General features: G+C 42.3%; 1 protein-coding gene across 1 annotated transcript in view; it reads right to left on the reverse strand.

Moving 5' to 3' along the window:
- Positions 1-26593, reverse strand: part of RXFP1 (relaxin family peptide receptor 1) — a 218959-nt gene that overhangs the window by 108029 nt on the left and 84337 nt on the right. The window contains exon 2 of the mRNA XM_066573587.1: positions 6275-6418. Within this exon, the coding sequence (XP_066429684.1) occupies positions 6275-6418 (144 nt within the window). The remainder of the gene's footprint in view (positions 1-6274; positions 6419-26593) is intronic.

A 26593-nucleotide genomic window follows, 5' to 3' on the forward strand; every position in this document is an offset into this window, starting at 1 on the left:
ACCTCTGTCATTGCCAATAAAGGATGTATAACAAAGTATTGAGATGAACTTTTGTTATTGACCAAATACTTATTTTCCACCATAATTTGAAAATAAATTCATTAAAAATCAGACAATGTAATTTGCAAAGTTGAGGTCTACCTATGATGTCAATTACAGACCTCTCTCATCTGTTTAAGTGGGAGAACTTATACAGTTGGTATCTGACTAAATACTTTTTTTCCCCACTGTATGTGTTGTGACTTGCATTGCAAATTGACATTACAAATTGTGAAAGGATTACTTCCTTTTCAATAGCTATCGAAAAAGTGGTCTCAGGTGGCCATAATAGACCAACATTTTAGTATATGTATTACAGCTACTATACTAGGACTTCCTGTGGTACTAATGAATCCGACTCCAGGGTTCCATAGGTGATCTTGTTAGGGTATATTAGAACCACAGGCCATAATTGTGAAGTTCCCTCCTCCACCTTTCCTCTCCATAGATTTTAAGGGTCAGCAGCTGTAATCGGATTCTTTCGTGAAGCTTAAAATCTGTCTTTAATCTCTGCCTCTCTGAAGTCAGATTCAATCCGTGATTTGAGAGTAAAGAATGGATTAGGAAAGGATTCCTATATATGGAGAAAGAGGCATTTTTCTGTCATAGGATATATTGTAAAGGTTCTTATCACCACTTGTGCTATTGATTTATGGGGGAAAAATAAATAATGGTTACATTTTAAAGAGTTGTCCAGCCCCAATTTTTCATAAAGAGCTTACAAGGCTATAAAAAAATATAAAAAAGTAATACCTTACCAATCACCTGTCACTCTCATGCCAAGACTTCCTGGGTCCCCTGCTGATCCCTATTGACCTGCCTCCAGCATTGACATGTCAACACAACATGTGATCACTGCAGCCAATCACTTGCTGTAGCCTGATTTATTAACACCACTAAGGTCACCGCTGTGGTTAGCGATTGGTCACGACACATCATTGCTGCAGCTGGATAAACAGAGATCGATAGGGGACCCAGGAAACATTTGAATGGGAGAAGAATTGAATTGAAAAGGGCAAATATTCCTTTTTTTGTTATTTTATAGCACTGTAAATTCTTTGTAGAAAAAAAATTCATGGGACTTGACAATTCCTTTAAGTTTAAGTTCCCTCAAAACTACAAACTTAACTTGAACTCTGAAACTATTCAAAATCCTAAAAAGTCTCAGGTCTTCTCAAACCTTAAATGTTACTGTTATACGATAACTTAATATTAGATACTGATAGAGTCGTTTATAAAAGCTCTGACTACATTATCAGTAGAATAGGCTCTTCAAAAGACAGATACGGAGCAGCTGGTAATGTCAAAAAGTGAGAGTTGTTAAAGTATAATGTCTTAGTAATTAAAAAAAATAGCTAATGCAACATGTACCAATCTCATCTTTTCTCAATATAGTTAATTAAAAGAACACTCCAGGAAAACTGGTAAAATGGGAGAACATTAGAGATGAGCGAGCATACTCGTCCGAGCTTGATGCTCGTTCCAGTATTAGGGTGCTCGAGATGCTTGTTACTCGAGACGAGCACCACGCAGTACTCCTCTCGATTAAACGAGCACTGACCACTGAATTCAATGGAGCCGGCAATACAGCCGGCTCCATAGAAAGCAATGGGCTGCCGGCGATCGCGGGATGAATTGTCGGGAAGGGCTTAAATATATAAGCCCTTCCCTGCAATTCATCCAGAAATGTGTAGAAAAAAAATAAAAAATACTCACCTTGTCCCGGCAGAACGATGTTAGCCCATTGAATTCAATGGAGCCGGCAATACAGCCGGCTCCATTGAAAGCAATGGGCTGCCGGCGATCGCAGGATGAATTGTCGGGAAGGGCTTAAATATATAAGCCCTTCCCTGCAATTCATCCAGAAATGTGTAAAAATAAAAAAAATATATATACTCACCTGGTCCCGGCAGACGGAGTTCAGCGCGGCCGGCCTGCAGTGGGTGTGAAGGGCGTGTGAGTCAGACCTGCCCCTGATTGGCTCAGCGCTGAGCCAATCAGAGGCAGGTCTCACTCACACCCATTCATGAATTCATGAATGGGTGAGTGAGTGCTGCCTCTGATTGGCTCAGGGGCAGCTCTCAGCTGACATTCAGCTGAGAGCTGCCCCTGAGCCAATCAGAGGCAGCACTCACTCACCCATTCATGAATTCATGAATGGGTGTGAGTGAGATCTGCCTCTGATTGGTCAGGCTGTGACAAATCAGAGGCAGCTCATTCAGCAGGCGGGGATTTTAAATCCCCGGCTGCTGAATACTACTCACAGCTGTTCAGAGCAGTTCAGGAGGACTGCAGCCGGCCGCGCTGAACTCCGTCTGCCGGGACCAGGGGAGTATATATATATTTTTTTTTTTTACACATTTCTGGATGAATTGCAGGGAAGGGCTTATATATTTAAGCCCTTCCCGACAATTCATCCCGTGATCGCCGGCAGCCCATTGCTTTCAATGGAGCCGGCTGTATTGCCAGCTCCATTGAATTCAATGGGCTAACATCGTTCTGCCGGGACAAGGTGAGTATATATTTTTTTATTTTTACACATTTCTGGATGAATTGCAGGGAAGGGCTTATATATTTAAGCCCTTCCCGACAATTCATCCCGCGATCGCTGGCAGCCCATTGCTTTCAATTGAGCCGGCTGTATTGCCAGCTCCATTGAATTCAATGGGCTAACATCGTTGTGTCGGGACAAGGTGAGTATATATTTTTTTATTTTTACACATTTCTGGATGAATTGCAGGGAAGGGCTTATATATTTAGGCCCTTCCCGACAATTCATCCCGCGATCGCCGGCAGCCCATTGCTTTCTATGGAGCCGGCTGTATTGCCGGCTCCATTGAATTCAATGGGCTAACATCGGTCTTCTCTGCCACAGCTGTTACAGCTGTGGCAGAGGAGAACGATCTTTACGCTGACAGTGCGGGTGGGGGGGTCTCACTCTTGCCACTATTGTGGCTTAATAGTGGGACCTGGGAACTTGAGATGCAGCCCAACATGTAGCCCCTCGCCTGCCCTATCCGTTTCTGTGTCGTTCCCATCACTTTCTTGAATTTCCCAGGTTTTCACAAATGAAAACCTTAGCGAGCATCGGCGATATACAAAAATGCTCGAGTCGCCCATTGACTTCAATGGGGTTCGTTCCCGAAACGAACTCTCGAGCATCACTGAAAGTTCGACTCGAGTAACGAGCACTCGAGCATTTTGGTGCTCGTTCATCTCTAGAGAACATTATTCCAGAATTTTGCCATACATGCCTTGCACGTTTAACATTTGTTTTAGACACGTTCTGTGCCTAAGCCCTTAGTGGGCATGTTAAAACTCACTTTTGTTCTTCCAACAGCCAATCACATACTTCCATGAACATAGTTACAGCTTTGTTTGAACATATCCACTCCCATGGGCAATTAATCATTCGGTCTAAACACTACCAAACGAGCCAGCGAATGAGCAAAACAACGAGAAAGTGAAACGATTATCGTTATGTGTAAACAGTCATCGTTTGAAAGAAAGCAAGTCGTTTGGTTGTTCGCTTGTTCAAACGATAAAGTGGCTTGTCTAAAAAGACCCTTACTTGATAAAGGATGGGGCTTAGCATGGAAGGAGACATGGTTTAAAATGCAAAAGTTGCACCAAAAGTTTGGAGCTAAATTTTGTCAAAAAGTGAGCCAGCCCACAGGTAGTGTAAAGTTAGCCAGTAGTGTCTGAAGATGCTCCAAATTTATCATCCGACATGAGCCACTGTGATTAATGTGGCGCATTTTAGTCATTACATATTTAAAGGTTATTTGTATGTCCATTATAGGATTTTATTCCTGCTATGTGTATGTAACATTCCTATTGGATACGTTTGTCATATGTCATGATTAACCCCTTAGTGACTAAGCCTGTTTGCGCCTTAGTGATGGAGCCAAATTTTGGAAATCTGACATGTCACTTTAATATGGAATAACTCTGTAAAGGTTTTGCATATACCAGTGATTCTGACGTTTTTTCGACACATATTGTATTTCATTTAGGTGGTAAAAATAAACCGATAGAATTTGTGTATATTTATTAAAAGTGCCAAAATTGGGAAAATTTGGAAACAATTGTTATTTTTTCACATTTTTAACTGTAATGATCCATGAGGGGAAATGAAACTTTTCCTTTTCTTACACTTTTTAACCTTTTTTTTAACTTAACATGATTGCTGTTATCCATTGGATAACAGTGATCATGTGACCGGGAACTACATACAGCAGAGCCTGGTGTCCTCATTCTCATTTTAAATTTCCTGGGCCTCCCGGCCGTCCGCGCATGTACGTGACGTAATGACGTCTGGTGCGCATGCGCAGACGCTGCCGTGAGGTCCTCAAAACACCGCAGGACATTGGAGGACGGGGGTGAGTACTCTTAGCTCCCTTCACAAATCTGATCCATGAGGGGAGCTAAAACTTTAACTTTACTTTCTAATCACTTTAATGCGATCAGTGTTATCTATTGGATAAAGCCGACCGCATGTTTGGGGGTTGCTCCTGTGGTCTCCCATGACAGCTCCAGGTTGTTTGCTACCGAGGTAGCTGACAGCATGGAGCTATCACGTCCACTGGCCCCGTGGCTTTAATCCTCAGGGGATGCATGTTTTTATGTCCCTGAGGATTAAAGCCCACAAAACCAGGACGTAAAAAGGCAATGGGGCTGTCAGTAAGGGGTTAAGAACTAATCTGAACTTGTGTTTTTGTGGGCTGTACACCCTGTTTGTTTTAATCTTCAAGTTTAAATTTTTTTATTTTATTTTTATATGCATCCTATGCTAAAAACATTACTGTTTCTACATGTGCATTGTGTAATATTAGACAAGATTAGTAAATCTGCCCCATTGGCTTAAGCATAGTGCAGGACCTAAAGTGATGGTGCATAACTTCTGTGTTTATTGTTTCTTAAATTTCTGTGTGTGTCTTTGGTCCGCATGGATGGACAACTCTGGTTCGATCCTTTATACTGTAGCTTGCAATAGAGTGCTATCCTTCTTCTGGTAGTGCTGAATGTAGAAATGGTTAAAAATGCTTATTATTTATGTATTTTTTCAGAACTGTTTATACTTTGAAGAATGTATGTACTTTCTCACCATATTGTGTATGACACGAAAACAGTCATGTGCCTTATTTGTCATAGAGTGTGTGTGTGTGTGGGGGCGGGGGGATATTTATGCATTTATGTAAAATTTTAATAAAGTATTTTATTGAAAAAAAATCTGCATTATCCTCCTCCCTGTCAGGCCCTACATTAGGCATAAAGGTAGTTTCACGTCTGCGCTGGAACCTCCGATTCTGTGAAACCACCCTAAGGCCTCATGTCCACGGGGAAAATCAGATCCGCTGCAGATTCTCCATGTAGAATCTGCAGCGGGTCCCTCCTGCCCCGCGGACATGAGCGCCGAAAATAACAATAAATGAGAATAAACTCACCTCCCATCCGCTCCGTTTCTTCTCGGCGTCGCAGCCGGATCTTCTTTCTTCGGTCGGCGGATGAATTCGTCACGCCGGCGGCACGTCGCCGGCACGTCGTCGACGTGCCGCGCGCATGCGCCGGGCACATCCGCCGAGCGAAGCAAGGGAGATGCGGCCGTAAGGAAGAGAAGAGCTTCCCGGCCCGCTGCGGGTGAGTAAATGCTTTTAAATTCCTATTTTAGGTCTCCCGCGGATCCGGACGGCTTCCATAGGCTTCAATAGAAGCCCGCGGGAGCCGTCCCCGCGGGAGACCCGCATGAAAATGGAGCATGGTCCAGATTTTTTCATGCTCCATTTTTTTTAAAATCACTTTTATTGACGATCCGCGGGTATTTATCTACCCGCGGGTGGTCAATGCATCCCTACGGGGTGCGGATCCGCGCGCGGGAGAAGAGTTAAAATCCGCTGCGGATTTTAATTCTTATTTTCCCCGTGGACATGAGCCCTAAGTGTTTTTTTTCCTAGTGTGCTCCTTTGACCATGTTTCCAATATTTCATTATGTACCTCCTGCGGTGACTGCTCCACATGCAGCATAATCTATAAAAACCTGTACGTCACACTAAGTTCAAGGTTTCCTGTTCATTGTAATATTAACCATTTAACGAGGACCTCAGCTTCAACGAGGCAAAGAAGTTTAAGTCAAAAAGAGAGAAAGCACACATGAAGCACAGACACCTAGATATATACAGTACAACACATGAAGGTGAAATGCATGAGATTAAATAGAAAGCCATCTCTGACCTACCACAATTATCTTCATCTGCTTGATTTCCACACTCATCCACTCCATTGCAGTGCATAAACTGAGGAAGGCACTTTGTGATATTACCACAAGGAAAGAATCCGAGAGGACACGTGTTTCCTGATTGCTCACTTTCCGAATAAGCAGCTAAGTAAAATAGAAGACAAAAGTGCAGAAGTACTTATTCTCATGTATTATGTAAAGGAAAATAAAATATAAACATCTATCTATCTATCTATCTATCTATCTATCTCGTATCTATCTATCTCATATCCATCCATCTATCATCTATATCAGTCATTTCCAGATTTACAGTCTACACACTGATCAGCCATGATATTAAAACCATATTCCTAATATTCTGTAATGCACTGTGTTCTGCCACCTTTCTATTAAAGCCCACTGATCAGCAACTTCACTAAAACCACTGACAGGTGAACTGAATAACAACCTCTTGTTACAATGGGACTTGTCATGGGTTAGGATATATTAGGGCAGTGTCACAGTCTGTTGGCCGCGACTGGTTTGTGGCACACTGGTCTTGATGCGTAGACAGACTGACCGCACTGCTCCAGTCTGTCCGACAGGTTAACGTTTATGTTTATGTGGTTGTTATTCCTTTAAGTGTTACTTTGGTCATTTGTCTGTATTGCCTCAGTGTTTCTCCTGTCAATGATTGTGTTCTCTTGTTTCATATGTGGATTTTACCCTGGTCTTGGTTGTCCAATTGCATTGCCTTGGCCATTACTGAAGTCATCTTCTGGGTCTTGTTGTTGCTATTTATTTTCTCAATCTTAGTGGAACTGGACAGGTTTGTGGTGGTAAGAGTTCTGCTGTAAAGCTAAGTGATGCTTTAGTTTGTTCATTAGTATTTTCCTTCTGTTAGGTGCTAGAGTTAGTGGCTGAGGCACGAGACATGGGGCCGCCTTTATCGAGAGGACAACCTTGCTTTTAGGCAGGGTAGTTCTTGTCCTAGTAGTCAGGGTGACGTTGTCCCTCCATTCTTTAGTTTAGATTTAGATTATATGATATTTTACTGCATTCCACAGTCCGCTCCTTGTGTGAACGCAACTTTACATTTGTCCTCGGCGTCGTGCGTCTTACGCTCAGGGCAAATGGGATAGAACAGCAAATGAAAAGTCAGTTCCTAAAGTTAATTTATTGCAAGCAGGAAAATGGGCAAGTATAAGGATTTGAGTGTTCTTGATGAAGACTAAATTGTGCTGGCTAGACAACTGTGCATTTACGAAGTTTCAGCTCTTGTGAGGTGTTTCCAGTTTGTAGTGGGTAGGACCTACCAAAAGTGGTCCAAGAAAGTACATTTTGCTACATTTTATATGATGTTACGTTGGCGTTTTTCTAGGTTGAACAGATAAATGTTACTTGAAAGTCTGTAGCGAGTTATTAAAAAGTCTACATAGAAATCATTTTGGTCTGTAGCTGTCATGTCCACCCAGGATGTGCTGGATCCGTAACCCGCAGATCTCGTACCTTGGCCTTTAGTTAACCCTGCATGGGACAGGGAAACATAAGTAACACAATAGAAAAGAAAACACAAACTTAACTTTGATGCAGAAGGCAAATGTACGATCCAGGAGCAAGCTCTGACTGAGACCACAGTCAGAGCTAGACTGAAGAATCAACGGCAATTCAATCTAGCATCAGCCAGACTAAATAGCCATGACAATTACCCACAGGTGCGGCTAGGCATGTCTCACCTAATACCACACCCACCAGGGCCAGAAGATAGAGAGCCACCTGCAAAACCTGCACCAGACTATCAGCATGGCAGTAATCCCAGAACCACCGCACCAGTAGCATTTTGGGGGTCAGTGTTTTTTTTCAAAATGTAATATGTTCTTTGCATGACATCGTTTTCTGGCTCTCTTCATATAGGCTTCTCAAAGGAATTGTAAGGGAACTTTCACACAGGATAGAATATGCAACATGATGCACCACAAGCTGTGGTAAATTCCACGTGAAGCTGCGCAGTTTTTGGTTTGGAATGAAAATTGGCTTAAATTAGCCTGCAATTCCTCATCCAAATTCCCAGTTAAGCCTACGGATTTTGATGCAAAATTCCACAGTAGAAAATTCTGCTAAATCCTGGTGGAAATATTCTGCCCATGTCATAGACACAAAAAAATGCACGCCCAAAATATTACATATTAAAAACATCAAAAATGATGATAGCTGCTTACTCTTCAAAATCGCACCAATGGTGTGGATTTTTACTCTGTTTTAGATATGGAAATGCTGCGGAATTTGCTACAGAATTTTCTCCTGCGGAAATCTTACAGCGTTTTCACCCCATGTGAATGTACCCTTAGGGCTTAGTCACACGGGCGATTTTTTGCACGATTTTTTGTGCGCATAACTGATGCGCTCAAAAAATCGTGTGACCGAAGCCAGCATCACGGTGGAAAAAAACGCTGCTAGCAGTGTTTATCTGCCGAGGGGCTCGGTCACACGGGCATTTGTATGCTCAAAAAGAGCGCTGCCCGCTATCCTCTGCCATCGCTGTGTCACAGCAGTGGCAGAGGAGAATGATGTTCTCCCATTGAATTCAATGGAGCCGGCAATACAGCCGGCTCCATTGAAAGCAATAGGCTGCTGGAAAGCGATATATTCATTTTCGGGGAAGGCCTTCAAATATAAGCCCTTCCCTGAAAACCATCCTAAAAAAGTGTAAAAAAAAAAAAATCAATCCCCTCTGCAGCTGCCGGGGCTCAGCCGCATCCAGCCGGCTTGTCTCCTGAACTGCTTTCAGTAGTATTCAGCATGCGGGGATTTAAAATCCTCGCCTGCTGAATCGGCTGCCTCTGATTGGCTGAGCACTGTGACCAATCAGAGGCAGCTCTCAGCTATTGAATGACAGCTGAGAGCTGCCTCTGATTGGTCACAGTGTTCAGCCAATCAGAGGCAGCCCATCAGAGGCAGCTGGATACTACTGAAATCAGTTCAGTATTGCTGGCTCCATTGAATTCAATGGGAGAACATTGTTCTCCTCTGCCACAGCTGTGACAGCTGTGGCAGAGGAGAACGATCTTTAGTATATGTTCTTAATGGGGTCAGCGCTGCTGTCGCCGGCCCCATTGAGCACACATACACAGGAGCACCGATTTGCACAGAATGCAGTTACATGCGTTCTGCGAATCGTTGTGTCCTATGATTTTTGCCGCATCCGATTAAAAAACAGACATGTGACCACTCCCATTGCAAAGCATTGGGTCTATATAAATGCTGATCGCAAACGCACCTGCAAATCGTGCGAAAAAACGCCCGTGTGACTAAGCCCTAAGGCTGGATCTCACTTGCAAATTTTGAGTTAAACACAGGAGTGTACACAAAATAGAAGTGAAGTATTGGTCTTTCCTTTAGGCTGAGTTCACACAGTAGAATTTTGGCTACAGAATGCAAGCTGAAAATCCACAGTAGTGTACTGTACAATGTAAAGGCTCAGTCAGACGAGTGTTTTCGTGCACGCATGTTAGGCACGTTTTAACATCTAAAAGAACCTATGCTTTTCAATGAAAGCAATCAAGTGCGTTTTTTACTTGCGAGTAAAATTTGCACCTGCAAAAGATAGGACATGTGAGTTCCAATGCACCCAGTCAGGCAATTTTTTCTACACATGATAATTTTTTCTACATGCACCTATAATGTGTAAAAAATTTGCTCGTCTGACTGAACCCTAAGTGCATGGGGTTATAACAAACCTGATTCACTCACAGTGCAAAAATCCACAGTGCCAAATAGCCATGCTGCGGATTTCTCTATTTGTTTGTGAACATGCATATTTCACTGTAATACAATAAGTCAATTCCACAGTGAAAATCCACACCAAAATTCTGAATAAAAATACGCATATGGATTTTGGTGCAGATTCAGATTGCGATGTGTGATCATACCCTTAGGAACCTTTCACATAGGATAGAATAGGCTGGTTGACGCACTGCAAGCCATGGTAAATTCCGCTCCAAAATCTGCTCCAAAATCTGCAAATTCTCACCTGTGAATTTTGATGTCGAATTCAAAAGGGTTTAAAGCTTGCCTGCAATTCTGCATCAAATTTTGCTGTTCGATCTACGTATTTTGAAGTGGAATTCTGCATCTGCGGAGTTGGCTGCATCCTGCGGCGTAATTCTGTCCTGTGCGTAAGGTCCATTATGCTTATTATTGAATCAAAATCAATCTAAAAAATACTGCACCAAAAACTGCAGATGTGAATCCAAACTAATGCAATTGTAGCAAACGTGTCGTTTGAATAGAAGAAAGAGCAGACAGAACTTGGACTATATTCATTAAATACAAATGTTGGCTTACAGCGAGAATTCTTTCACTGTAACTCTTAAAAAAATACTTTTCTTGATTGTTAATTTTGTTGAAGTGTCTGAACTAAGTGCCTGGATGAGTCACTAATAGTTTGACATGATGGAAAGTATGGAGGCTTGAGATTAGACATAGCTTATATTTTGACATTTTCTTCGGTTACATGAGTAATCTTCTGAATTATATAACATATCTACTGCTGAGCACTTATAACATTTTTTTAGAAAGTTGTTACATGTGCTTCTGAATGTTATATACAAAAGTATTCAAATAGTGATTGTTCCCAGCAAGAGAAGCCATGCAATCTTGTAGAAATGATACCTTTTAATGGCTAATAAAAATGCATGATGTTATAGCGAACTTTCTAACCAATGCAGGGTTCTTCTTCAGGCTTAAATGAAATAGATCCGAAGAGGCATGCATATCAATACACACATACTTATGACAAGGCACAGACATGGATGTGAATAATTTGCACTTAAAAGAATACTACAACAGAAATACAAACATCTTTAAATAGTGATAAGCATGATAAGCGAGAAAAGGTTTTATAGTCCCCTGGGACTCACCCAACACTTTTAAATGCTAATTATTCACATCCATGTCTGTGCCTTGTCATATGGATCTGTGTATATATATGCATGCCTCTTCGAATCTATTTTATTTTAGCCTGAAGAAGAACCTTGTGTTGGTTCAAAAGCTCAAATAAACATCATGTATTTTTGTTAGCCATTAAAAGGTATCTACAAAATTACTTGGTTTCTTTTGCTGGGAGCAATCACATTTTGTTCTACTGACTAACACCATACCAAACTTTTTTCATTATTCAAATAGTGAAGCGAAAGTTCTAATAGATTGTAAAATAGATTGAGAAGTGGTAAAGGTGATTGAGGAAAGCAGTAGAGAACTGAAAAATTTCACAGAATTCTACATATCATATATACTTGAGTATAAGCCGACTTTTTCAGCACAGTTTTTATGCTGAAAAGGCCCCCCTCTGCTTAGGGTGGCTTCAGACAAGCGTGTTTTTGTGCGTGCATACGCTCGCACAAAACATGCGTCTATTACAAGCAATGCATTCCCTATGTTGTGTTCACATGTCCGTGTTTTACAGGTGCATGCCTGTAAAGATAGGACCCGCGTGCACAATAGGGAATGCAAGCATTGTCTTCAATGGAGCCGACTCTTCTCCTCCCCTTGTGTGAGGAGTATTCAGCAAACAGGGATTTAAAATCCCTGCCAGCTGAATGGGCTGCCTCTGATTGGCTGAGCACTGTGACCAATCAGAGGCAGCTCTCTGCTATTGAATGACAGCTCTCAGCTATTGAATGACAGCTGAGAGCTGCCACTGTGTGGTCCCAGCACTCAGCTAACCAGAGGCAGCACGCACTCACCCATTCATGAATTCATGAATGGGTGAGTGCTGCCTCTGGTTGGCTGAGCGCAGGGACCAATCAGAAGCAGCTCTCAGCTGTCATTCAATAGCTGAGAGCTGCCTCTGATTGGTCACAGTACTCAGCCAATCAGAGGCAGCCCATTCAGCAGGCGGGGATTTTAAATCCTCGCATGCTGAATCCTCCTCACAGCAGTGCAGGAGAAGAGCCGGCTGGACGCGGCTGAGCCCCAGCAGCTGAAGGAAGGTGAGTATAGATTTCTTTAATTTTTATCAGCATTTTTTCTTGTTATTCAGGGAAGGGCTTATATTTAAAGCCCTTCCTCGAAAAGCAATTACTGGGTGTCGGCATCTTAATCTGCTACCGCAGCTGTCATCTGTGACAGCTGCTGTAGGGAATTCTTTATTTCCTGCAGGGATGAAGAATTCCTTTGCTGCATCTGTCACAAATGTGGAAAGTGCAGCAAGGAATTCTTTTTCCTCACAGGGATGAAGGAAACATCTGCCGCATGTGGTAGATGTGTTCTTTATCCCCGCAGGGACACGGCAGCGGTGGACAGGTATTTTTTTTTTACACTAAAATTCTGATTTTTCAGAGAAGAGCTTATATGTAAAGCTCTTCCCTGAAAAACAATTCCGGGGTGCCAGCAGACCATTGTCTTCAATGGAGCCGCCGACAGCAGCTGCGGCTCCATTGAAGACAATGCGTGCATTATTATATATATATTTTTTTACACTAAAATTCTGTTTTTTTAAAAAAGGGCTTATATGTAAAGCCCTTCCCTGAAAAACAATTCAGGGATGCCGGCAGACCATTGCCTTCAATGGAGCCGCCAGCAGCATTGAAGGCAATGCATGGACCTGCATTCACGCATGTTTTTGCACGTACATGGGTGCGCACTTATGTATGCACAAAAAACACGCTTGTGTGAAGCCACCCTTATACTCGAGTGAAAATAAGAAAAAAAATCTATACTTGCCTCTTTGCCACTGCTGGGGCTCAGGTGCATCTAGCCGCTTGGGTCCTGTCACTTTCAGCAGGCGGGGAAAAAAGGAGCTGCCTTTCTCACAGGTGAAAATTTTTTACACCCTACACTGCAAAGCTGCACCTTAATCCGCCACTGCGATTTCCGCAACAAAATAAGCAAGTCTCATTGCGCATTTTAATGTGGAATTGCTGACAAAACTAAGCTATTTTCATCCCGCATCAAAATGCACATGGAGCCTTGTGGATTTTGGTGCAGAATTAACTGCCGCTTGTGGTGCGTAATGTGTAAAATGTTGCCCGTGTGAAAGCAACCCTTATGGTCATTGGTTTATACAAGCTTGCTAGTTTACGTTACACTTACATATTCTCTTCACCCCACTCCACTGGTAGGGACCTTTCACACGGGACCGAATTGGTCTACACAGACATTTCTGCATCATAATTTTATCCCTATGGGACTTGAATTCCGCACCTGTTAAAATCCATGAGTTTTTACTTCAAAACAACAAGATTAAATTTTGCAGTGGAAAAGCTTCTCGCTACGGAATTAAGGATGTTTTGAGAAATTCATAGTATATAAGGCCGAAAAAAGACATGTCCATCCAGTTCAGCTTACTAATCCTCAACGTTGATCCAAAGGAAGGAAAGAAAAGCTAATGAGGCAGAAGCCAATCCTCCCCACTTAAGGGGAAAAAAATTCCTTCCTGACTCCAATCTGGCAATCAGAATAATCTCTGGTTCAACAACCCTTTTGAAGTTATTAATGATTATAACATACAGTATTTAATCGCTCAAGAAAGGCATTGAGGCCCCTCTTGTACTCTTTTATTGAATTTGCTATCACTACGTCCTCAGGCAGAGAGTTGCACAGTGTCACTGCTTTTACAGTAAAGAACCCCCTTTTATGTTGGTGTAGAAACCTTCTTTCCTCTATACGTAGAGGATGCCCTTTTGTTATAGTTACAGTCACGGGTATAAACAGATCATGGGAGAGATCCTTATGTTGTCCCCTGATTTTTTCTAAACTAAATAATCCCTATTTTGATAAGCTTCCTGGGTATTGTAGTCCACCCATTCCATTTATTACTTTAGTTGCCCGCCTTTGTACCCGCTAAAGCTTTGATATATCCTTCTTGAGAACCATTGCCCAAAACTGTGTACCATATTCCATGTGTGGTCTGACCAGTGACTTGTAAAGAGGAAGAACAATGTTCTCGTCATGTGCCCCTAGACCTCTTTTGATGCACCCCATGATCCTATTTGTCTTGGCAGCAGCTGCCTGATACTGGTTGTTGAGGATTTCTAACATACAGAAGATGTAATTCCACAATTACAGTCTGCATAGCAATTTGCAAGAAATTCCACAAGACATTCTGCAGAACGCATTCCACAGTTAAGGTGGTTTCAGATGAACGTATTTGCAGAGGCATTTCTGTACGTGAAAATCCCGCCCGTATAACATGACAAAGCAAAGCCTTTGATTTCAATAGATTCAATTAGACAAACGTGTTTTTGCCATGCAAAATCTTCATAGAAGAAAAGATAGGACTGGCTCTATCTTTGTCCGTGTTATGCAGAAAAATATCATAGAAGTTTATGGCAGCTTAGAAAAAGGGAGGGAGAGGGAGTTACCCTGCATACAACTGAGGAAAAAGAAGACAGCTGCCCCTAATTTGGCATTTAATTGTCATTCTATTTCAAACGTGTGAACTGGCATTTCAATCACAAAAATAACCGAACTATCTGCTGGCACGGATCTATCAGCCTGTTTCTCGCCTTCTCCAAACCTCATTCAGGCGCAAATAAGTTCCATACAGGCGCCTGAAACTGTCCATAAAAACGCAATAAAACCTGCACCTGCAGATAACTCAGTCCCATGTGAAGGGTCCCTTAGGCTCTGTTAACAAACGTCAGAATCTATATACATTTCAGCACGGATTCTGCATCCACATCCTATGCATGTCAATGGGATTTCTGTGATCCTGTTCACAGATGATGGAAATTTTCTGGGTTGATTTTCGACACTGTCGCAGAAGAAAATCTGCTCCAGAAATAGCGCAGTACATACTCCAAATAGAAAAGCCAAGGTTTGGCCCATTGAATCATTGAGGGGCTAAACCTCATACTGATATGCTGAACACATGTAGCACATCTATGTCAGAAAAGTTGTAGTAAAATGTGTGTTGATATGCAATTCCAACATGTGACCATGCCCTTACCCAGTACACTTCTATTTTCTCTTGCACAACAGGGACTGCCTGCTTGAATCAGTACTGAGGCTGCTGTAATCACCGGACATTATAATCTTGTATTTGCCTGTTCTCCCTCTCTCTCATATTCTTCCTCTTTCTATCTCTAAGCTTCTACAGCCAACATGAGCCAAGAAGAATGAAAGTGTGACAAGTTATATACTACATTTCATTCAGGATTTCCCACACAAGCATACTGTAATAATAGCCATTAATATTATCTTGCACAGGGCACGGGGAATAATGTACAAAATTATGGGTTGTGTAATGCAAACAGATTTGCCAGCAACCTGCTGATGTAGTTACTCAACCAGAATAGCCTACTGTTATACGCCGAATTACAAAAGTGAAATACATCTAACACACAAGGGCAATAATCAGCATGTATGCTTCAATGTTGACACTTTTAAATACTACTGTATATTATTTTCATTTAACATTTTATTAAAACACCTACCATTTATTTAGGGTAATTTTATTATTATTATTAGAGGCATCAACATTACCACTATAAACCAGGAGAGGTTTATCACAAATTATAGACTGGCCTCCAAATGCTCTGTATGGCGACTTTGTAGGGCATTGTCTTACAGAGAAGCAATATATCTGATGGACCTTGTTGTGCCCTTTATTTCTATGTATGAATCTAAGCAAAGCCAATACAGGAATACAGATATGCGGTAGTTTCTCATTGTAGTCAATGGGTGTCATATGATGGCTTCATCAATTTAATCCTAGAATGGTAGAGTTGGAAGGGACCTCCAGAATCATCGGTCCAACCCCCTGCTCAGTGCAGGATTTACTAAATCATCACAGAGAGATGTCTGTCCAGGCTCTGTTTGAAGATGTCCATTAAAGGAGAACTCACCACCTCCCATGGCAACCTGTTCCACTCATTCATCTCCCTCACTGCCAAAAAGTTTTTTCTAGTATCTAATCTGTGTCTCCTCCCTTTCAGTTTCACCCCATTGCTTCTAGTCTTTCCTTGTGCAAATAATAATTCGCAGGATGCCTGGAGTGAATGAGCCATGATGTAATGAAAATTGTGTTGGCTTCTTCCTGGAATCACTATGAAATTTATTGGCATCCTGCAGATATAACACTTGAGGCCCTTTTTGCATTGTATGTTTACTGTATGCACCAGGAATGCTCTCGGACATGCAGTATACGGATCCATAGACCCCCCATATTCACTCGACAGGGGCCAGTTTCGCCTCTGTTCAAGTAGCATTTGTCAGGGTTACCATTTTCTTACTGCATAGAATAGCAGATAGTGACATAATATTTAGAGGCATCCAATAAAAAGTTCACCGTGTGGCAATGTAAGGCTGGCTTCTCACAGCCGAGAAAATCGCACGAGTATTGTAAGTTGTGAGACACACACATCTCACCAAATATGAACCCTATTCTTTTGAATGGGATCATATACATGAGCAATTTTTTTCCTGCATAGCATCACAATGCGTTGCTATACGAGAAAGAGATCACAGCATGTTCTATCTAGATACGTGATCTTGCATTGCAGCCCTGATATCGCCCTCACCAGTGTGGAGGAGCCCTGACTCTCCCTAGTGGTGCTGTTGGCTGAAGCATAACAGCGCTGCTAGACTGAATATAGGAACTTTGACCTGGCCTGACAGTCACTCAATGTATCAAACTCAAGTTCTATGATTTTACGGCGGTGGTGAGAATGTCACAAATCTAATGACACCAAAATCATCCACCAAAGGTCATGCAAAGGGGGCAAAGTGTGGTGCAAGAAAAAGCCTGTAGGCCTATTTTAATTAGATACCTATAATAAGTTGCATTTCTGTAAAAGGGATAGGTCACTATTATATATTGCATTTAATTTTGCTTATACCTCATAAGTTTCTTTTTTCCACTGACAGCATGACTTAACTTTCCTTTGATTATATATGATCGTTTTCTGATTAATTAAAATTAAAATTATCTACTGCATAACATAAGAAATAAATTGTGTGTGAATTGATGTCTCACCTCCTTCTGTTCCCCATGCAGAGAGACCATGCATGTGAGATTAGAACCAGGAACCTCACGTTGTGGTGTGATAGTGCTGGCTGTTGAGTCACTGTGCTGCTCAAGCATCTCTTTTCAAGTTTATGATAAACTATTGGGTGGTGAGATTTGTGATGACATGGTTGTCTTCTCTGAGAGTATTGGCATTTACTCCTTTCCATCATAGTGGAGATCTGTCAGGATTGGTTATAAGGATCATGCAGGTACCTCCCCTTTGTGTAATAAGAGCTGTCAGTTTGTGGTGGTTTCATCTATAACCCCATTGTTACCCCTGAGTCTGTCTGGCAAAATGTGTTGGGGGGGGGGGGGGGGGGTTCTTTATCATTTAAACTCCTACCCATCACTGAAGTTCAGCCTAGTACAGCGTCTCCTTCAGCTGCTCAATCACTATGTGAGGGGGAATCCATACCTCCCACCCGCTGAGCGACGGACATTGTAGACACCTGGCTACAATGGGGACTTATTGGTGACCTGGGTCAGTATAAGCTGACAAATTAGTGCTGGCCTCCTGCTTGGTCCACAACTGACCATAGAGTTTTCACCAATGGGCCTGACTGACTATATGCAGCCTTGTACTTTCTGGTGGGGCAGTTTTGGCTCCTTATACTGGTCCTTATTGATCTGTAGACACATGCAGGCAAGTGTTTGTCGCACCCTGTCCATACTATCAACAGGGGTTGATTTACAAAGTGATTTGTATTTTGGATAAAATAAGTTATATTTTATAGTTCCCCTTTAGGGTTTATTGTCTCTGGCATATGGTATCATACTTGTTAGCCTGGGTTCACACAGGGCGGATTTGCTGCGGTTCTGCCGCGGTTTGCCGTTGCATATCCGCACTGCAGCAAAACCGCTGCGTTTGCAGTGCAATGCAGTGCAAATGTGTTTGGGCAAAAAGCTGTTCTCACAGGACAGATTTTTTCCGCACTGCCGCAGTGGGGAAATGCAGCTGCGGTGCGGTTTTTCAAGACGCAGCATGTCAATTCTTTTGACTTTTCCGCAGCGCTTTTTTGTCCATAGACCTCTATGGATGCAGCAAAATCCACACCAAACTACGCTGCAAAAGTAAAAAAGCGCTGCGTAAAAAAACGTTTGTGGATTTTCCGCGCGGAAAATACGCAAGACAAAAATAACCTTTGAAGCGGTTTTGCCGCAGAATCAGTTCTTCTGTGGCAAAACTGCAATGAAAAAAACGCAGCAAAACCGCAACAAATCCGCCCAGTGTGAACCCAGCCTTAAAGTTTTACCCAAATGGGTCTTAAAGGGGTGGTCCCGCGGCAGCAAGTGGGTCTATACACTTCTGTATGGCCATATTAATGCACTTTGTAATGTACATTGTGCATTAATTATGAGCCATACAGAAGTTATAAGAAGTTTTTCACTTACCTGCTCCGTTGCTAGCGTCCTCGTTTCCATGGAGCCCGCCTAATTTTCGGCGTCTAATGGCCAAATTAGACGCGCTTGCGCAGTCCGGGTCTTCTTCTTTTCTCAATGGGGCCGCTCGTGCAGGATGCCAGCTCCGTGTAGCTCCGCCCCGTCATGTGCCGATTCCAGCCAATCAGGAGGCTGGAATCAGCAATGGACCGCACAGAAGCCCTGCGGTCCACCGAGGGAGAAGATCCCGGCGGCCATCTTCAGCAGGTAAGTAAGAAGTCACCGGAGCGCGGGGATTCAGGTAAGCGCTGTGCGGTGTTCTTTTTTAACCCCTGCATCGGGGTTGTCTCGCGCCGAACAGGGGGGGGGGGGGGTTTGAAAAAAAAAAAAAACGTTTCGGCGCGGGACAACCCCTTTAAGCCTGCTATTTTTGAGTTGTGATACTGATAATAAACTGACTCTGACTCAAAGTCATATTCTACTTCAACTAAGCACATTGTGCCAGCTAACGCAGCTAAGTTATACTGCAAAGCCTAAAACTTATTTTTAACTCTTTGGTTACTATTTCAGTAGGATCAAGGGCTGGGTAAAATATGCTAGTCACATACATAAAAACACCTGCCAAAGTACCCTGGACAACCACTGCTAAAACTCTCGACAGGACCCTCCCCCTGCAGATCTTGCTCTCGGCTAAGGCTAACCGATCAAGCTTGTCATATAATAGACCCAGAGAAGCAAAAAAATACCAACTGAGGTTAAAGCTGTTGAAGTAGGCGAAAGAAAGAAAGCCCAAGCCTGAGAATTTCCCTGACAACGAGAGATAACTGTTCCCAATCCTCTGGGTCTCATTACCAGATGATTGTGGTCTTAGCTTAAAAAAAAGCTTTCAGGACTTCCAGAAGGTTACAAAGTCCTGACAACTTCCCAGAAAAATTATCTGGGAGATTGAGTTTAAGTTCTAACTACAGAAGTGGTCAACCCAGACGATGCAGATAACAAGGCTTTTTGAGACTGAGCCTACTGTTTAATATCTGCTACCTCAATAGACAGTGTCTGTAACTGTTTGGCTAATGCTTGAATCAGATCCATCATTAAAAAGTGTTTTTTAATTAGGCTAGTTATAATTTCACATCTGGAACAACCAGTTTACGGAACTGAAGGTAACTAATGGTAGTATAACCAAATATTATTAGGCATGGAGGACTACAAAGACCAGAAGGCCAGAATCGTCCAAACCGAATAGTCCCTCAAGCGGAGCACTTGTCCTGAGAAGGACGACCCCATTACGGGAAAGAGACCAGAATCAATCCAAACTAAACTAGCGAGTACAGCACTTATACTAAATCTCCAAACCTAATAAGGTAGGCAGAAACTAGATTCCTAACTAACACACAAAGACGCAACACAGGATTCTATGGCACAGTGTATGGCCAGTAGACAATTAGTAGGACTAGCAAGATGTATACATTAAAGTTTAAAAAGAAGACTAGAAAGAATCTGGTTGACTGACACAGCTGTCAATCATCTCTTTAGCTCTATTGCCCAGGCTGAGTGAAACATGCATGTGCCAGCAGATGCAGCACGAACCCTGAGGCCATGGCGCAACTGCTGCTGTGCCACCTACCTGTGCAGTGGAAAGATCTCACTTAGGGCTTCAACAGATGACCCTGATTTTGTCAGGTTTTGCAGGCATGAATATTATACCCGCAAAATGGGACAAAACAAAACCGTTGATTTCAATGGTTTCGTTTTGACTAGCGTGATTCTTGCCCATTAATACTATGCATACTATAGGGTAGGACTTATCTTTTTTTTTCACCCACACGCTAATACGTGCTAATACGTTCTGTAGCGGCTGGCGTATTTGCACATGTGCTCGTCTGTTAAAGCCCTCAAGACTCATTCACACAACTGTATGCTTAAAACACTGCATAGGTCATACAGCATTTTACCGGTCTGTGTGGCGGCTGATGAGCCAGCTAACAGCCCGCTACCGCCACCTATGGCAGCAAGTCCACTGCGCATGACAATGTATCTCATGCATGCGGTGTGACTTGTTTCTCCTTTTTTTAAAAAAAAATCCCTGCTCTTTCTTATAGTTGGGTTGCAAATGTATCGCCGTCCATATGCAATATATTGCGTATGGACAGTATTGCATACGCTGCCCATTGAAAAGAATGGGGCTCACGTAGTGCGCCACACGATGAAATGGAGCATGCTGCGATCTTTTCAAATGCGTATCTACACACAGTATTGACACGCTAATGTGAGTGGATCAATGAAAATCCATGTACTTTCACTGGCTTCATTCACCAGATAACACTTGGCCGTGCATCGTGTCCGTAATTCGCAATTAAAACATAGTTGCATGAATAAGCCCTTAATAGATAACAAATTGTAGTTTTTTTTATATACATTCATGATTTGTTTTGCTACGGCATGGTGGTTTGTTTTTACAATCCCTGAATCCAGTTATGCTCCTGAGTTTTCCCAGCACTACTCTTCTAGGAGTACCACCTGCACATCAGCCGGTTTGAGATCCTTGCTAGTAGCAAGGGATAAAAATAATCCCTCTCCAGCCATTACAATTTATAAGTAAAGTAAACACAGAAAATTGACAAAGGATTAAAAAACAAATAGAAAGATTGTTAAAAGCCACAGCAAATATTTTGGATACATTATTATTGTTCTTATTTAAATACTCTATGAAAAGAGTTTCAATGCACAACAAAAAATGGTATAATAAACATGACTAAATGATGAACAGCCTGGCACAGAGGGAGTGGACCATGCCCATCTGCCCATGATGGCTTACAATCTGCAAAGGACGGTGGAAGAAGACATCGGGTGGGGGTAGAAAGGTGCTCATATGGTAGTGTAGTTGTAAGTTATAGGCTTTTCTGAAGACGTTGAATTTCAGGTTACTTTTTAAGATTTCTGAGATGGGGAAAGTCTGTTTATTTGGGGGTTTGAGTTGCAGAGTATGGAGGATAGCAATAATATTTAAGGTAACATTATTGCATGTAACCACAATTACCTAGCATTACCGTAAATGGAATGTGAAATTGTTTTCTACTCTCGTTTCACAAGAGTTTTAGTCCAAACAAGAGTATTAGCGGCATATTTATGTGTCCCTAATACAGAAGGGTGTTCTAGAAACTGCGAGTCTACAGTCCTGAACTCAGAACTATGATTCTCTAAGATTGGGTCAGTAGATTTGCGATCAGGCTTAGACAATCATCTGTATTACGGAGTCATAAATATGTCCCTGATACGATTGTGTGAAACTGGCCTTAATCTATGGGGCAATTTACAAGAGTGTATGTAATATGTGCATATATTAAAAACACAGTATGCACTACTTTAATCTGTTTTTCAGATGGCAAAATCCCACTGAAGTCTAGTAGACTATTCAAATAATGAATGCATCTGTATGTGATCTGTGCCAGTATGTCATTAGTCATTTATTGCAGCAGCTCCGCTGAAAAACCCTTATTAACACATAATCTTTATTATGACTCCTAAAAACAATTAATCAAACATCAGGCGTATACCAACCCAATTCCAAAAAAGTTGGGATGCTGCGTAAAATGAAAATAAATGTTACAGAGAAAAGAATATAATAATTTTGAATCATCATATAACCGTATCAGAAGTCAGAAAGTGAGATACAAAGCAGAAGGTGAAAGTGAGACATTTTTCCATATCTTTTTAGAAAAGTAACTCATTTAGAAAGTGATGGCATCAACATATCTCAAAAAGTTGGGTTAACAAAAGACTGGAAAAGTATGTGGTACTAATAAAAAACAGAGTGCTAATTTTCTACTATATCAAATGGCTCTTTATGAAAAGAGCATATTAAAGAGGCAGAGTCTCTCAGAAGCAAAGATGGTCAGAGGTTCACTGATCTGTGAAAGACTGTATCTAAGAATTGTGGAACAATTTCAGAAAAATGTTTCACAATGTAAAATTGCAAAGACTTTGAATCCTTTGATAATATTATGTACCGTAGATTATGAGATATTCAGAGAATCTGGAGGAATTCAGGTGCACAATGGACAATGCTGACGAATGCTCAAATGGACGGGCCCTCAGGCGTCACTGCATTAAAAACAGGCATGACTCTGTAATACAAATCGCTGCATGGGTTCAGGAAAACTTCCAGACATCATTGTCTGTGAACACAGTTTGCTGTGCAATCCAGACATGCAAGTAAAGGCTGTATCATGCAAAGAAGTAGCTACATACCAACACAAACCAGAAATGAGAGCATCTTCTCTGAGCCGAAGCTCATTTAAAATGGACTGGGGCAAAATGGAAAACTGTTTTGTGGTCTAGATGAATAAAAAGTTGACATTCTGTTTGGAAACCACGAATGCCATGTCCTGGGGCTCAAGAAGAGAGGGACCATCCAGCTTGTTATCAGCACACAGTTCAGCAGTCTGCATCTCTGATGGTGTGGGGCTGCATTAGTGCCTATGGCGAGGGCAGCTTACACATCTTGATGGGCACGATCAATGCTGAGCAGTATATGGAGGTTTTAGAACAACATATTTCCCCATCCAGACAACGTCTTTCAGGGAAGGCCTTACATATATCACCAAGACAATGCTAAACCCCATACTGCTTCCATCACAACCGCATGGCTTCACTGAAGAAGAGCCCAAGTGTGGACCTGACCCGCCTGCAGTCCAGACTTTCATCCGGCAAAGATGACCCAGGACTGTTGAGCAGCTAGAATCCTACATCAGGAGAGAATGGACAACATTCCTCTCCCAAAACTCCAGCAATTAGTCTCATCACTTCCCAGATGTTTACAGACTGTTGTAAAAAAAAAGAAGAGATGCTGCACAATGGTAGACACACCGTCCAAAAACTTTTTTGAGATGTGTTGCTGCCGTTAATTTCTAATTTTTAAAAAATGACATAGAAAAGTGTCTCCCTTTCAACTTCTAGCTTGTTCAATTGTGAATAAAATTTGGTTAAATGAGATTACCAAATCATTGCATTCTTTTTTTTTTTTTTTTTACATTTCTTTACATTTCATATAGCGTTCTAAAGGCTTATTCACATGGGCGTATATCGGCTGGGTTTTCATGCCCAGTTGATGTACGCTGCCCCTCTGATGCATTAGCTTACAATGCATCAGTGCACATGGATGTATTTCTGTGGCGTAAAAGCACCCGACCAGGCAATTTCACATCGGCAGCTGCATAGATTCCTATGGGAGCCTATGCTAGCTGCTGGAGAAGGGAGGTGGGAGGGAGTTCAGTAGCGTGATTGCTCATTTCCTCCCCCTTCTCTTCGCCGCTGTTTGCAATGGAAGGGGGTGGGATGGGGGTGAGACGGGGCGGAGCTAAGGTGACACGGAGCCTAAATGAGATCATATGTGTGTTTCAGACGCTAGTCAATGTGCACACATTTAACCCCTTCAGCACTGAATTGCTTTTGCCATTCTCTAAAAGTTGGGAAATTGAAAATCTTCTTATCTTCTGAGTGTTCCTAATAAAACTCATTAGTAATCAATCCCGTCCGAACCACATGGGAAAATTAACCCTTTATGGTCTGAACAACAAAATGTTATAATCACATTATTTCCCGACATATGATGTGATTATTATAAATTACACAAAGTGTTTCCCTCCACATTTATTTTGGTGACAAAAATTTGGGTCAGGTCCTATCCCATGCATCATCTCTCAGCATATGGGGTTTTGTCCTAGAAAGAAAAGGGACTAGACACTGACCACCCGTCTTTCCTATCCCCTTATATTTAATATCTCGTACTGGGGACTTTTTTGATAAAGGGTGTATGTCTGGACAGCTAGGTATATGAGACACATTATCTTTCTGACTAACTGAAATCGTCTACAATCTAAGGGTTCCTTTGACTAAGTGGACCACATATGAGATTGTAACTAAAAAGGACTTTTTCCTTCCCGAACATAGAGTAATAATTGATCACGGGTTAAAGCCATTGTCTAACTTGTTATTTATAGGCCTCATTAGTGGCCTTTGTCTAAACTTGTTATTTATAGGCCTCATTAGTGATCTTAGTATCCAGCATCTGTGATACTATAGTGTTCATGCATACAGGCTTTCTTTTCGGAACCAAGGAATACCAAATTTCTGAGGGTTCCTATTCGTGCGATATGTGTTGTTCTGTCCATTTTAATTTTAATTATTTCTAATAAAGTTAGTTGGTTTTAATATTCTTCTTCTTCGGTGACTGCTCTGAATTATATTTGGAGAATTACTGCCTCGGTGACTGCTTTGAAAATGGATGCATTACAGATGCAACAGTCATGATGTGCTGCTGCAATACGTACTGCATACAAAAGCTTCTGTATTTTAAACTCGCAAAATAGATGAAAGTAGTTTTTAAACACATGTTTTAAAATAGGTAGGAACAAAACTCAGAAAAGGTAGAAATCTTTGTGTTGTAGTTTTTCTCTGCAGGTTCCAATCTTAGGCCGGCTTCACACGGCCGTGACGGGCTCCGCCGCGGAATTCCGTGGCGGAGCCCGTCTCGGCCCCCCCCAGAGACCCCAATACTTACCTCCAGATCTGGCGTCCTACATCCCGCATGACGCTTCGGCGTGCATACGCAATAGAGCGCGTGACGTGCCGCAGGGCCAAATCCCAGCGGAAATCTTGCGTTTTTGTCAAAACGAAAAAACGTGAAATTTCCGCCACAAAAGTGCTGCTTTAAAACCCGCAGCACTTAGCCGCGAGTTTTAGAGCGGCTTGGCCACATGCTTTTCTGTTGCGGACGGCGCTCACATAGAGAGCAGCATGGCCGCAGCGTACAAAAAAATTTAAAATAGACATGCTGAGGCAAGGGAATCCGGCTTTTGCTTTGCCGCAACAGATTGTCCAGCCTGTGTGGATGAGATTTTTAACAAATCTCATCCACATGGCTAGCCAACACCGGCATTAGCAGCTGCAAGCGGACTTGCCGCAGTAAAATTTTGCACGGAATTTCTGCAACAAATCCACACTGTGTGAACCCAGCCATAATGTGCTTCCGTGCCCCTGCAATAAACAAGAAAGTAAACAAAAAAATACAATGATACCAGTAAAAAAGCAAAAAAATAAAATGTGAAAAAAAGATAAATAAAAAGGTGAAAAGAATAAATAAAAAGCTACCCTCCCCCTAAAACGTGTGCACCTCTCTGGTCCTATGTACAACAATTTTACATAGCTTCGATAATAATTAGAGATGAGCGAGCACCAAAATGCTCGGGTGCTCGTTACTCGGGACGAAAATTTCGCGATGCTCGAGGGTTCGTTTCGAATAACGAACCCCATTGAAGTCAATGGGCGACCTGAGCATTTTTGTATATCGCCGATGCTCGCTAAGGTTTTCATGTGTGAAAATCTGGGCAATTCAAGAAAGTGATGGGAGCGACACAGAAACGGATAGAGCAGGCGAGGGGCTACATGTTGGGCTGCATCTCAAGTTCCCAGGTCCCACTATTAAGCCACAATAGCGGCAAGAGTGCTCCCCCCCTCCCAACAATTTTTACTTCTGAAAAGCCCTCATTAGCAATGCATACCTTAGCTAAGCACCACACTACCTCCAACAAAGCACAATCACTGCCTGCATGACACTCCGCTGTCACTTCTCCTGGGTTCATGCTGCCCAACCCCCCCCCCGCACGACCCAGTGTCCACAGCACACACCAAAGTGTCCCTGCGCAGCCTTCAGCTGCCCTCATGCCACACCACCCTCATGTCTACTTATAAGTGTGTCTGCCATGAGGAGGAACCGCAGGCACACACTGCAGAGGGTTGGCACGGCTAGGCAGCGACCCTCTTAAAAAGGGGCGGGGCGATAGCCCACAATGCTGTACTGAAGCAATGAGAAATCCAATCCTGTGCCACCTCCATCAGGAGCTGCACACGTGGGCATAGCAATGGGGAACCTATGTGCCACACACTATTCA

The sequence above is a fragment of the Eleutherodactylus coqui genome, chromosome 7 (genome assembly GCF_035609145.1).
Source record: "Eleutherodactylus coqui strain aEleCoq1 chromosome 7, aEleCoq1.hap1, whole genome shotgun sequence".
Classification (NCBI taxonomy): domain Eukaryota; kingdom Metazoa; phylum Chordata; class Amphibia; order Anura; family Eleutherodactylidae; genus Eleutherodactylus; species Eleutherodactylus coqui.